General features: G+C 50.8%; 4 protein-coding genes across 4 annotated transcripts; 1 reads left to right on the top strand and 3 right to left on the bottom strand.

Annotated features, from left to right (window-relative positions):
- Positions 1–162: 162 nt before the first annotated feature.
- On the bottom strand, positions 163–696 carry LOC142362172 (histone H3). The gene has a single exon (XM_075428234.1). It carries the CDS (start codon positions 672–674, stop codon positions 264–266), a length of 411 nt encoding a protein of 136 aa, XP_075284349.1. The 5' UTR covers positions 675–696; the 3' UTR covers positions 163–263.
- A 651-nt stretch (positions 697–1,347) lies between these two features.
- Positions 1,348–3,602, bottom strand: LOC142362202 (histone H2B 1/2/3/4/6). Its single transcript, XM_075428576.1, has one exon. It carries the CDS (start codon positions 3,267–3,269, stop codon positions 2,889–2,891), a length of 381 nt encoding a protein of 126 aa, XP_075284691.1. The 5' UTR covers positions 3,270–3,602; the 3' UTR covers positions 1,348–2,888.
- A 1-nt stretch (position 3,603) lies between these two features.
- LOC104329903 (histone H2A-IV) lies at positions 3,604–3,993 on the top strand. Its single transcript, XM_009935052.2, has one exon. The coding sequence runs from the start codon at positions 3,604–3,606 to the stop codon at positions 3,991–3,993; it is 390 nt and encodes a 129-aa protein (XP_009933354.2).
- A 446-nt stretch (positions 3,994–4,439) lies between these two features.
- LOC142362201 (histone H1.11L-like) lies at positions 4,440–5,200 on the bottom strand. Its single transcript, XM_075428575.1, has one exon. The coding sequence runs from the start codon at positions 5,195–5,197 to the stop codon at positions 4,526–4,528; it is 672 nt and encodes a 223-aa protein (XP_075284690.1). The 5' UTR covers positions 5,198–5,200; the 3' UTR covers positions 4,440–4,525.
- Positions 5,201–14,103: the final 8,903 nt, after the last annotated feature.

The following is a 14,103-nucleotide window of genomic DNA, read 5'->3' as shown; positions in this document are numbered from 1 at the left end:
TAAAACCAAGATTGCAATAATTATGATCTGCATATCTTACACAGGAAAAAACACAAACTCCTGTCACTGTTCATTGAAGTTGTCTCCCCATCTTGAGCAAAATTCGAAGGATCATGAAAAAACCAGCCCAAACCACAAAACACTGGTATATTATAGAAAGACAGAAAGCATTAACAGCTCTTTTTATTGTGCTTGTAGTGGCTCTTAAAAGAGCCTTTGGGTCTGTGTGGCGGGAACGGGGGAGGGGTGCGGCCGGAGGCGGCTCAGGCGCGCTCCCCGCGGATGCGGCGGGCCAGCTGGATGTCCTTGGGCATGATGGTGACGCGCTTGGCGTGGATGGCACAGAGGTTGGTGTCCTCGAACAGCCCCACCAGGTAGGCCTCGCTCGCCTCCTGCAGCGCCATCACAGCCGAGCTCTGGAAGCGCAGGTCGGTCTTGAAGTCCTGCGCGATCTCGCGCACCAGGCGCTGGAAGGGCAGCTTGCGGATCAGCAGCTCCGTCGACTTCTGGTAGCGCCGGATCTCGCGCAGCGCCACCGTGCCGGGCCGGTAGCGGTGCGGCTTCTTCACGCCGCCCGTGGCTGGCGCGCTCTTGCGGGCCGCCTTGGTGGCCAGCTGCTTGCGGGGCGCCTTCCCGCCCGTCGACTTGCGCGCCGTCTGCTTCGTGCGCGCCATCGCTCCGCACTCGTCGCTACGGTTTGCCGCTCGCTACAAACCGAGCTGCAGCGGCGGCATTTATAGCCGAGGCTCCCTGCCGATTGGCTGTCTGGCGAGAGCGGCTGCCATTGGGCGACGCCAGCATTCGAATAAGCGCGCGCCTCGCCGGCGGGAAACCCGCCCTTCCCTCGCCGCGCCCCGCCTCCAGCGCCGCCGGCCCGGCCCGCCCTCCCTCCTCCCGCCACGGTCTGCGCCGGCCCGGCCGCTGGCTGCTTTCCGGCCCTCCAGAACGCTTCAGCGCCGGCTCGCTCGCTGTTCCTCTGAGGAGGAATGCGTCACCGGCCTCCGCGAACGGCGGTGCGGGCGGCGAGGGGGTGACAGGAACCGCCGGAAGCCAGCGATGCATAGCAGGGTCCCTCCGCCCGCGCACTCCGCCTCTTCCCAAACCGCACCCCCCCCCCCCCCCACCCCACGGCATCGGGGGTGCTGGCAAAGGCCGCTTCGCTCGGCAGCCTCCGTCGATCCCGTGTGCCCCGCTGTTTCGCCCCGCTCAGTAACCGCGTTCGGTTCAGGGCTGCGGCAGGACCGCTGTAGGCGCAGGTGGCAGCCGACGTGTGGCGTACGGCGAACGTTCCCCGGCTGCTCCCCCTGATTCGAAGATCCGGTAAGAAAAACCTAACAGTACAATGTATACTGTTAAGCAGGTATTCTTTATTGCGGCGCCGGGCACACGGGGGATTTCTCCTCCAAACGTGCGCGCCAGACACCCTGTTGCTTCAGGTTAAATACAATCACACAGGTAATTATTCATTATATTTCTAGGAACTAATTAGCATATGTAAATATCTTTCACGCATGTCTGCTAGTATCTTTGGGTGGTCTTCGGGGGTCCCAAGATGAAGGCCCATCCTCTTCATCACGCTGTTCACTGATTGACATTTGTTTTCTGCGCAAACTCAGTTCTAGCATTACGTATATCATGTCCTTCAGGTTGTTTTGCTCCAGTCTTGTTGCTCTCTTGGTGCCTCCTTATCTCTGTAGCTTAGCGCATTTGCCCTCCCAAGGCTGAGCTGTCTGGAGTAGAGTTATTTAGGAGTCTCTTTTATCCCACAATTATCCCAATTATTTGCTGAAAATCAAGACCACTTTTGTTTCACTTAATTATTTTGTCTAACGACTAAGTGATAGCTTGTGCCCATGTCCTTCCACTACATTCCTTAATGAGAAAACAGGGATTAGTGTAACAGTTATATTGTTAGATCACTATGCATGCAGAAATACAAGTTACAATACTAAAGACTACTAAAAACTAGAGAATATTAAGGCCTTTTTGTTGTAGTTTCACATTTCTTACAATCCTCTCTATCACCCCGCCCCCGGCTCAAGGCCCGGTTTTCTTCGGAGGAGAGCGCCTTGGGGCCGCGGGGACGCGCTCCGAGCCGCGATCGCCGGCGCGACCAATGCCCGCCCTCTCGGGAGCGGCGCCGCGCCGGGCCCGCCTGCCGGGGAGCGCCTTGCAGTCCGCACTCCAGTCGGACCGAGCCCGGCAGCGGCGCGGTCCCCGGTCGTCCCGCCCGCCGCCGGCTTGACGGGGCGCGGGGAAACAGCTGGACGGAGCAGCGGGAGAGAGACGGGCAAGAGCGTGCTCAGGACGGCAGGCGGCGCTACGTGGCTCGGGGGCGAGAGAGCTGTGGAGCGCTTCGCTTTGCTTCCCCGGGTCGCCCCCGAGAACGCTAACGGGCGGAGAGAGGGGGGGTGTCCGGCCTGGAGCTGCTTGCCGCCAAGCAGAAAAAAAAAGCACACGGTCGTTCTGTACCGTCTGTGCTTTGGGAGTGTCCCCGCTGGGCTGAAGTGCCTCAGCGGGACAACGAGCAAGCACCGCCTGCCCAGAGCACGCTTATTTCGAGCATCTAAAGAAAACACCCACATCGGTCATCTATTGTTAACCTTCCCTTAACACCGGACACAAATAGGAAATGAGCTCCCGAGGTCTTTTTATGCGCCAGCGAGTGTTGTTTGGTCCACTAATGCAGATGTCCAATACATCATTTACTGCGAAAACATACATCCCAGAGTCCTTGTAATACCGATTTCACAGCTGTATTACTGCTCTTCTTCTCCACAAAAGCCTAGGACAGCTAAGCACAAGTCACTGCAGCATCAGCTCTTTTAATGAAAAAGTGGGTGGCTCTTAAAAGAGCCTTTGGGTTAAAAGGGGCGGTCCGAGACGCTCTACTTGGAGCTGGTGTACTTGGTGACAGCCTTGGTGCCCTCGGAGACAGCGTGCTTGGCCAGCTCGCCGGGCAGCAGCAGCCGCACGGCCGTCTGGATCTCCCGCGAGGTGATGGTCGAGCGCTTGTTGTAGTGCGCCAGGCGCGAGGCCTCGCCGGCGATGCGCTCGAAGATGTCGTTGACGAACGAGTTCATGATGCCCATGGCTTTGGACGAGATGCCCGTGTCCGGGTGCACCTGCTTCAGCACCTTGTACACGTAGATCGAGTAGCTCTCCTTACGGCTCTTCTTGCGCTTCTTGTCGCCCTTCTTCTGTGTCTTGGTCACTGCCTTCTTGGAGCCCTTCTTGGGCGCGGGGGCGGACTTCGCCGGCTCAGGCATTATAGTCACTCTTTCACCACTCTCCCCACTGACAACTCACGATCGTGTACAGGAAATCACCGTGAACGCCAGCCTTTTATAGGGACGGTATGCAAATTAGCCTGTCTTTTAAAGTTAGTTTTTATTGGGTGAGGGAGCTCCTTTACAGTCATTTTTCTAGATACTTCATTTCTATTGGTTGGAATTCGATCCGCGCTCCTATTGGCTGCCTTCTCAATGTCACCGTCTCAGCCTATCGACACTCGCTCTTTTCGCGAAGGAGGGATATAAGTGCGAGCTGCGGAGCTGCCTTCAGTTCCGTGTGGTTCCTGTCATTGAGTGTTGATTGTCTGCGATGTCCGGCCGCGGGAAGCAGGGCGGGAAGGCGCGGGCCAAGGCCAAGTCGCGCTCGTCGCGGGCCGGGCTGCAGTTCCCCGTGGGCCGCGTGCACCGGCTGCTGCGCAAGGGCAACTACGCGGAGCGGGTGGGCGCCGGCGCCCCGGTGTACCTGGCGGCCGTGCTGGAGTACCTGACGGCCGAGATCCTGGAGCTGGCGGGCAACGCGGCCCGCGACAACAAGAAGACGCGCATCATCCCGCGCCACCTGCAGCTGGCCATCCGCAACGACGAGGAGCTCAACAAGCTGCTGGGCAAGGTGACCATCGCGCAGGGTGGGGTGCTGCCCAACATCCAGGCCGTACTGCTCCCCAAGAAGACTGACAGCCACAAGGCCAAGGCTAAGTGAGCGCCTGAGAGCAGCGCCCGGGAAGTTGTTCCCTCAGAAACCCAAAGGCTCTTTTCAGAGCCACCCACTACATCACTAAAGAAAGAGCTTGAAGTTCACTGTGTTGAACTGGAGACAAGGCGCTGTGCTCGCTGAGACGGCCGAGGCTGGTGGTGACACTCGCGCTACCTGCGGGGGCGTCGCTCCCGACAGACCCCGCCCCTGCGTTATTCCCGTACCCCGGCCCGGGGGCGGGGCTGGGCCACCCCGCAACCAATCACTGCGCCGCGCGAGCTTCCCGTGCCCCCCCTAACCGGGGTCTTCCCCTGCCCGCGGAAGCAGCGCGGGGGTTTGACAGCAGCCCTGGGCAGGCGCTGCGACCGCCCGCCTGGCCCCGGACTGGAGCAGTACACAAGCCCGAGAGCCTCCCGCCGCCTCCTTGTCCAGAGCGCCTGGTAGCCACAGCGTTTCAGCCCTTTTGGAGAGTATTTGGGTGGCTCTTAAAAGAGCCGTTGGATTTAAGTGCGCAGCAAGAGCTTTCTGCCACGGGGGCTTACTTCTTCTTGGGTGCCGCCTTCTTCGCCTTGGCCGCTTTCGGCTTGGCCGCCTTGGGCTTGGCTGCTCTGGACTTCACCGCCTTTGCCTTGGCCGGGCTCTTTGCAGCTACCGCTGCCTTTTTGGGCTTGGCAGCCTTGGTCGCCTTCTTGGGGCTCTTTGCTGCTTTCTTGGCCGCCGCAGCCGCCGGCTTCTTGGCTTTCTTGGGGCTCCTCTTCCCTGTCACCGCCTTCTTGGGCTTCTTGGCGGCGCTGGCGGGCTTCTTGGCCGCCGGCTTCTTTGGCTTGGCGGCGGCCGCCCTTTTCTTCGGGGCTTTTTCCTTCACTTCTCCCGGCTTCTTGCTGAGGCGGAAGGAGCCAGACGCACCGATACCCTTGGTCTGCACCAGGGTGCCCTTACTGACGAGGCTCTTGAGCCCCAGCTTGATGCGGCTGTTGTTCTTCTCCACATCGTAGCCGCCGGCGGCCAGCGCCTTCTTGAGCGCGGCGAGAGAGAGCCCCTTGCGCTCCTTGGAGGCGGACACGGCCTTGGTGATCAGCTCGGTGACGCTGGGCCCCGCGGGCTTGCGGGCTTTAGAGCCGCCCGCCGCCTTCTTCGGCTTCTTGGCGGCGGCCTTAGCGGTGGGGGCCGGGGCGGCGGCGGGCGCTGCAGCAGGAGCAACCTCAGACATGGCGGCGGCGCGAGCGGCACTGGGGAGCGGCGGCGGGGGCGCCCCCATTTATAGCAGCGCGGCGGGCGCTGATTGGTGCCGCCCGCCCGCCCCGCCCCCCTGCCGCCCGCCGCCCCGCGCTCCGGGTTGTGTTTCTTCGGGGAGAATAAAATGGTTTTTTTCTATTTTATCTGTCACGAAATTGTCCCCTTTCTGCACCCGGGAGGCCGTGGCCGTGCCTACTTTCGCCTAGCGGTGTCTTGTCGCGAAAAGAGCGGTGTTTGGGTAGAGAGGGGTCGATAAATCCCGAGTCCTGGAACCGAACGGACCCTGCGAGAGAGAAAGTTTTGTTTTTCTTTGTAAATTAGAAATTCTCTTTTAAAGTTAACGTGAGACAGGAACCTCAGTGTTAATCTTCAGAGGGTCTGTTTGACACCAGAGAAGAAAGCGAAGAGTTAGAGTCTCATTCTTTAGAAAAAAACGGTTTCAAAGAGAGTGAGGTAGCACAAACTCCCAGAAGCCGTGCCTCCGCTCCTCTCATCGAGATTTATACCTCTGGCTACTGCGAAACACTCAATTAGGGATTTCCCCCCCCCCCCCCCCCCCCCCTTGTACTTCCAAAGCTAAAGTTTCTGCAGGCTATTTGTGAAACAACGGACCATAGATACTTTATTTACCTCAGAATGGGCTACTTTCTCTGCAAGTGTTTGCTGTCATTAACATAGCAAAAGGCTCTCAGATGTCAATGGGATGAATTAGAACACGAAGACCAAAGATGAAAAGGTTGGTGTTGAATCATTGAGCTTCATGTCAGGCTCTAGCATACAGAAACAGACCACACTCTAAATAAAGCACACAGTGCTATTTCTGTAAAATCTGTTGTCGTGAGTCAGTAACATGCAAAAAAATTGACAGAGATCGAGTCTGCCAGACATGTGAAAGCACCATTTTATCTATATTTTGATGCCAAGCTAGGAAGAAAAATGGCAATTTTTGCTCACTGCTCTTCTGCCAGGTTACAGATCAAGTCACAGCAGCTTCTTTACAGGAAACCTTCGGCTGCAGCACAAAATGATTATCCACAATGTGGTGACTGCTCTATCAGCACGCACACCTCCTCACCAGCTAAAACTTTGTGTATGTTTTTGTGTCTTTGGCAGGGTTTCCTAATTCGTGTACCTTGAGGTTTAATGGCCTCAGACAGTTTAGCACTGTCATATTGCTGCATTTGTGTATGATGTATGTGATGTATACAAACTGCACTCGGCACAGCTTGGATATGGTGCTGACCAGACGATCAGCTTCGCTATTTCAACAGAATGTAAGATTGGTGAATGGAAAAATAACACCTGACTCCCCTTTCTCATTCCGCTACAGGGAAGGTAAATTAACCTCTTGAAGATTTTGGGTGACCCTTCAATTAATTCACAAAGTCCCATTCTTTAGAACTTCATATAGGCAGTTTGGCCTTTTCTCATATATTTACAGTAAAAACGACTTTAGGAAAACAAACATATTTGTCTCTCCCACTTATGTTTTCGTTCTAATTCTTCCTCATCACTGAGTTCTCCTACCTGAGGATTATCCCTGAGACAGGGAGGACGAATAAGATGGCAAATTCAGCAAATCTGGACCTGGGCTTTCAAAGCAGGATGGCTTATAGAGCAATATTCACTGGGAAATTTACAAAGGCGAGAGAACTTGCTGTGACGCTTTTATTTCATGTAGTAATAGGGGACATAGAGAATTGAGTAGTGAAATTATTAATGTCTCCTAAAGTTTCCTAAAATCAGGTGGATGACTATATGTCTGCTCCATCCCATCTAGGTCTGGTAAAAGCCCTGATGTCCTTCAAAAACTAAACTTGTTACAGTGTCTGTGAGCTGAATCTTCTTATACTAACTAACTCATTTCACATGACCGGTGCCAATACCAGGGTTGGGACAGAAGCTTTTCTACCTCACAATAAAACAATTTCCCCCACCCTCTGCAACTCCCATTTTGCAACAGTAATAATGCAGCACAATAGCACGTTTTTCTCCAATCTGCAATTTGATACTTTCAAGACTGTTTTCCATACACACATATAGTTAGACGGAATACAGCTGTGCGTCTAAATCCTGTATAGCAGTGATAACTACAACACTGATGACCATCTCCAGAGGAAAAGCCTCTCAGTATATGCCAGAGCAACACTGCAGCGCATTGTTGTAGTCCTTGTATTACTCCGTTCTTGAGGCTATCAATCTCCATCAAATGTTAAATCGTCATTTTGCAACTTGAAGCTATTTTTTATAACTATTTTAAGTGCTTCTACTTATTTGATTTTCTGCTTATGTGTTTACTTCATTGTTCTCTTCCCTTATTGTTAAGAAGACAATATATTCTCACGACCATCTCACAAACAGTCAAACTGTGTGTATTAGGAAGAGGATACAGAAGTACCAGAGAAAAATCAAGGCATACAAGGAGAGCTGAATACAGTGTCAACCTCATTCAGTAGTGAATACACAAGGAGGTGGTTCACCCTCCTCTCCCAAATACTGCTATTCCTTTTGTGATCAGCAGCATGAAAAACCTGAAGTTATGTACCAGAGGTCATTAGTCACAATCAAACTTAATTAGGACACATTGAAGTAGTACACATTTCCCTGCAATGCAGAGACAAAAAAGGAGCAGATAGGGAAGACACTTGCTGGGAGACATTCTCCCTCCTCCTTATGCATTTGCCATCACAATTACAGCAAGCTTCACTGCCTCACCTTAGAAGAGGTGACCATCAAGAAAACAGGACCTCAACAGTATTCCATGCTCTCGGTCTCTACATGCTCTGTCAGTACGGAAGAGATATCTCATAGAGTAAGAAAGATCTGCCAGCAAATCCTACAGAATGTTTTTTGCCACTGCTACAAATGTGAGCCAGCTAAGACTGCAGGGCTGGATCTGAAAAGCTTCTTTAGAGTGCTTCCGAGCCAGCATGAAAAGCATAGATTATTATAACCAGTAACATATGCCTCCTAACTTGAAAAAATATGTAGTAATCCAAACCATGCTTAATGCCTGCAAGACACCAAGCAATTTTTGCAAGATTAGGGTAATTTTTCACTTACTGCATGTCCCTTTTGTGATACTTAATTTAGCACTAGGTGACAAAGCATAGTGGCCACCATAGATGACATCACAAGTCCTAGGAAGAGCACTGTACAGAGTTTCAGTGTTCAGCTGTTTGTACACATACTGAGGATAACTCGTCTTGAATTGTTTGCTCTTTTTGCTCCCCTTCCTTATGACTTTTTGACATTTTGGAGACAGGAGAACTAAGAGTCACTTACCCACATTTCTTAAAAATGCAGTCACTTGGATCCTCCGATTTTTGTCTGGTTCAGGTTTTCCACCCTCCTCCTGCTGAGGCCCAGCTTATACCTGTTAACTCACCATTTACTGTCAGGAGAAAAGTGGTTCTGACATGATTCATCTAATTTCACAGGGGAAAAGCTGAAACCTGTTCAAAATACAGTGAATTTGTTTGCTCATTTTAACATTCAATTTGTCACAAACGTCATCTCCCTCCTGTACCCACACAGGCCAGGCCAGGATGTCAGTCTGCAGGTAGAGTCAGGATCAGGCCCAGTGAGGGGCTCCAGGGCCACACGCAGCTCCAGCCCTGGGTATCGGGTCCCTCCTTGGTGCAGTGGGGTTGTGGCTGAGCAGAGCAGGGCTGTGGGGAGCTGGAGACCAACCCTGCTGGGGCATCTCTGGGGCAGAGGCTGACAGCCCTGTGGGGCTGAAATGGGGTCCTGGGACTTGGGCAGGGAGATGGGAACCCCAGGAGATGCAGGGCAGGGACATACAGGACTGGTGGTGCCCTGACAGGACCCCTTCTTGGTGTAGCAGGGACAATAAAAGGTTCTGAAAGCTACTGCTTCAGCATCCCTCTAGCTCCAGATAATAAAGAGCAATTTGGGCCAAGTTGCATGCAAATGTTTGATGACAGTCCTAGTAGACAGAGAAATAGATTTCAGTTATAACAAAACTCTATTGCCACTTGCATTTATCATTGACATTGGATGTAGTCACCAGCTTTAGGTTCAAGACGGCTGAGGACAACAGTTCTGCACCTCAATTTAGTGATTCCCTACTCTTTTGTCATCAAACACATCAAAAAGTGGGAATGGCTTGGCTGACATTGTATAGGGCCCATGGCGGTCAGTTGGATCTGAACCACTCTTCCACCTTCATTTCATTGACCCTCACAGGGAAACATCTCAAGAGGTTTTGGATTAGCAGCAGCCAGCTTCAGTTGCCAAACTGTCCTTCTAGATGACAGCATTTCTGTCCCCTCCAGTCACAGTCACAAAAACCCAAAAGGAGCCAGTAGAAAGAGCCATTTGTTCCACCTTTTAGCTGCTGTCTGGAGAAAATGTTGATCCACACTTTTGGTCTGGGTGACAATGTATGAGTCTCCCTACTATCTGCTGGTGGGAACTCCCATCCCTTCCTGTCCCACTCTGAACCACGACACTCACATCACAGGGGTACCTCAAGCCAGTTTCATTTCCTCTGAGGCAGCTGGTCTCAAACTTCTGGCTGGCGTGTAGCCCTTGGGGCTCACCTGCTCCCCATTGGTGACCATCCTGGCCAAGGAGAGGATAACTGCCTTTGCTTGCTATCTGCAGCTAAGCACATTAGCTGTTCTTTGATTAATCTAGACACTTAAAGGCTGCCTTTTGGACCTGTTTCATCTCTCGAGTGCTGTGACCCACAGTTTGGGAAAAGACCTGGTGGCAGAAGAGCACTCACTGCATTTAGGCGCCTCTGCAGCCTCCATGGAAATATCCTACATTACTGGCTTTGTTCCTCCTTTACTGACCGATAGCTTTGACTCTTCTCACCTCCCTTCTTCCATCATCAGTGACTCACAGTGCCCAAATACAGCCTGCAACCCGTCCGCTTTCTGCAGAGAAGCCAGGTAGATGAGCTGCCACCCCACAAAGATAAGCTCACAGTGGCTCAGCACAGGTGGACAAACATCCTTGATGGAGAAGAGACTGGCCCCTCTCTCTGTGTTGCTGGAGGGCAGAGATTGAAGATGACGTTCCCTGCACTTTTCCTAGAGGACGCTGGGATGCAGAGTCTGCAAAGGAAAGGAGCCATTTGGCATAGATGTCCAGCAGCTGAAGCGCTGCCCTGAACTAAGTGCAAAAATAGCTGCTGGCATCACTGCACCTGTGAAAACAGCAGAGCTGCGTGGAGCTGGGCAAGCAGACGTCTTCAGAGAAGAGCTGGAGGAGGAGGGATACTTCTGGCCGGTTGTTTTGCCTCCTTCTTTTTGAGCATATGTAAGGTGTGTTATGTAAAGTGTTAGTTTTGGGACACTGAATACATCCACGTCTCTTGTTCCTTTTCCACTAGACTCCTCTGGTAGTTTTGAACTGATGAACAGCTTCTAAGAGGTTTTTAAAAATTACCTGCATAAAGCAATATTCTTTCCTTATTGCTGGCATGTATTCAAATGAGAATTCCTATGACAACTGTCCCATCACTTCCATGTTCAGAAAAAAAAGAAATTTTGTACCAGGCACCTTCCAAGGGAAAGATTCCTGTTGGACTACTGATGCCTTTTCTTTTCCAAGGAATATAAAGAGAAGAATGCTGTGGCCTTGAAGGCCGAATTATTGTTCCTCACATGAAGCTGTCTAGAAACAGAAGTATGATATACACTTAAAAATTGGAAAGTCTCACCCTCCAGTTTTGAAGAGGCCCAGAAGAAGTGAATTTAAAATCATGGCCTAATCAGTATTACAAAAGCTGTGCTAGGTCACAGGGTAGCCTCAGGGAGCAAACACTCATCTGAAACTGAGGCCACCTACATTCACCATTTGGTTCTGCCCATGAGGCAATGAGCAAACCACCAGCTTCCTCCTGTACCTCTGTTTCCCTGCACATGAAGAGATAACAGGCACCTCCCACCAAGATTGCTGCAGAAGAGCAAGACAGTGACAGTTGTCTGTAGCTTCATGTTAGTAATCAGAGGTTCTGGATCCAAACTGATGTGATTTTTGAGTATACATCAGGAAATGCGTCAGCCACCATATGCTTCCTGAAATATAAAAGCTGTTGAGAAGTGGGCAGCCTGATTACCAATGCCTCCTTACAGTCTACTGTGCTAAGGAGGAAAAGGCTTCTACTAAGAAGGAGGTTTTAGGGAAAGGGATTGCTTTTTGCTAGGCTTCTTCATGACAACCCACCGTGGGAAGATCTGACTATGGAATGGCTAAAGCAGAAAAAGTTTTTCAGGTGCAGTGCTTGGTCTGTACTGAAGTTAAAAGGAGGACGGTGCTCATCTTCAGACACCTCTCTGAAGAGGCACTAAATAGAGCACCATATTTGCTTTCTGAGACCTGGCCCAGCTCCCTGACTGCACTGTGTTCAAGCAAGGGCTGACAATAAGACACCATATCCACCTTCTCTGCCCAGTTCCAGTCCTCCGAGTCTGCAGAGCTGCTTGAAGTGTGAAAACATTTTTCTAGAGCTATACTAGTTCAGTGCAAAATGTTGTCATCTGATCTGTACAGTCACTCAGTCTCTGATGAGCTGCAAATGTAAAATAATACCCAGCCTTGAGGGGAGCCCTAGGATACTCCAAGAGATGTTAGTCTCATGGATTTGGATTAAAATCTGATCGAGGTACTAAGAATGCAATTTGTCCTTAAAGGCAAAGTCCACAACCAGTCTCCAAAGCAGGTTTGTCAAATTCAAAGTCTTGATTCAAGATGGACATAAAGGCTGTCCCAACAGCCAAACACCTCCTGCCAGATACCAAGTTCAGTATGGATGCAAGCAGTGGTACCTGTATAAGCAATGTTTGGGAGGTACAGAAGGAAACCTTCCCTAAGATCACAGCTATCAGATGGTACTACCAGCGTGCACAGCACCAGTCCATGGAGGTCTGGGGTGTGTGGAGGTAGGGATGCTCCAGGCAAAAGTGTCCTTGCTCTTAGCAGCAGCAAATGGCAGACCAGCAACTGCCCTCCACACCACAGCTCTGCTGCCTCGCATGTTAATCTATTGCAAAGCTTCTCAGCTTGAATGAAGCCTAGGACCACTGATAACAATTAGAAGACTCCAGTTTGAATTACATAATATAAGGGACAAGGTTCCAAATGATCTTTTTTAAATTATTCCTTCCCCCCCACCCTGAGCTGTAAAAGCAAACATGGATTAAGATGATACTTAGTGGACATCAACCTCACATTGCATTTGTGTTGATATTCACTGAAACAAAAGCTTCTCTGAACAACTGCACCAGTGCTTTGGCCAGTCATGTTGTCAGCAAACCCCATCATCTCCCTGTTCACCCCTTTTTCAACATAATTTAAGAACTTGTTAAAGAGCACAGATCCTAGTGCAGACCCCTGCAGAACTCCCTGTTGAGCTTCCTCTATTTAGTCCTATGCTTTTTTCAACCCTCTGTCGAATAACTATCCATGCTAGATTTTCGCTTTTATTCTGCTGCTGTTGACTTTTCTTTAATGTCTTTTCAGAGAAACTTTGTCAAAAGCCTTTGGAAATCCAGGCAGATCACATCAACAAGAGCACCCTTCCCCACATACTAGCTGACCTTGGCAAAAAAACTCCAAGGTGTTTGTAAGGCAGTTTGTAACTCCCTTTGCATGCTGAAACTATGCTGACATTTTTGAAAGGGCTGTATTTATTCAGGAGGCTGTTCTGATCCTCGTTACAGCTCCACCAGTGTGTTTGGCACAGCCGGTAGGTACTTTCGTCTGGCAGGCTCTCAGGCAGGATTTTTGCTGCTGCTGTGACAGATGGAGGATTTACTACTAGTTTTGATTTCTAACTAGCTGATCTTCTAATCCCTTTTAGGACATCTTAGTTATATTTTTATGCTTAATCTGCTAGAGTTCATGGTCTTTTCTGTGTTCTTTACTCAGACACACCTGCAGCTTTTTGAATGATGCTTTCTTACTCTCAGTCCTCCCTCCTGTTATCAGCACCAGCATCTTTCCCTTTTTTGGGCCTTTGTGGATCCCTACCGCTGTGTCCCCAGCACAATCACTTCAGCCATCTTCACCCACCTGCAAGGATTTAATCCTCCCAGATGTTCTTTTGAGCTTCTTTTTAACATGCTCAAGGTTTCCAAAGCGCCTGCCATATCAGCAAAACTTGCCAGTGCTCCTGTCTTTTTTCCCAGGCTTCAAGCCCTGATGTTGACACAGTCACAGCACCAATTTGCTTCCCTGGCCTTCTCTCTGAATGCTAACCTTTTTGTTTTATGTTCTCTGCTGATGTATCCTTCCCTAGAGGCTACAGAATTTCCTCTGTCTTGTCCCTGGGAACATCGTCCTGCAAAATGTCACCACTGGCTGGCATTCCTCCACTCCTCAGTTAAAAAGCTCACTGACAATCTCCTGCAGGCTCACAGCCAGAAGACCATTTCTCTTCTGATCCAGATGAGGTCCATCCCGCCTGTGCAAGTGCTCTGTAGTACAGCAGTGTTCCCAACTCCTGCTGAAATGTTATTCTCAGGCAGGTTGTGAAACCGCCACCCGTGTCCCTCCCTGGTCCCAAACACCATACTAGGAACTTTTCAGCAGCAGGCAAGGGTAGACATTCTGGCTTTCATCTTTGAAAGCTCCAGAGCTTTTCTCCTTCCTTTCACTATTACACAAGTACTGAAGTTGACCATGACAATGCATCCCTCTCTGGCTTATCCTAGGAGCCACCCATGTACCCTGTGGAGTTTGTCATCTTCATGTCCTTCTCCAGAATAATGGGAAACTCCTCTGGCCCTCCAGCCCTAGTTCTTCCCCACCTGTGTCTCAACACAGGGAGTTAGACTGGAAAGCTGGATGCTGGATCTAGCATGTGTGCACAAAGAGGGGACGGGATGAGTGCTAAAAGGGGTC

Source organism: Opisthocomus hoazin, chromosome 8 (assembly GCF_030867145.1).
Source record: "Opisthocomus hoazin isolate bOpiHoa1 chromosome 8, bOpiHoa1.hap1, whole genome shotgun sequence".
Taxonomy (NCBI): domain Eukaryota; kingdom Metazoa; phylum Chordata; class Aves; order Opisthocomiformes; family Opisthocomidae; genus Opisthocomus; species Opisthocomus hoazin.
This window is presented reverse-complemented; position numbering and strand designations above follow the sequence as displayed.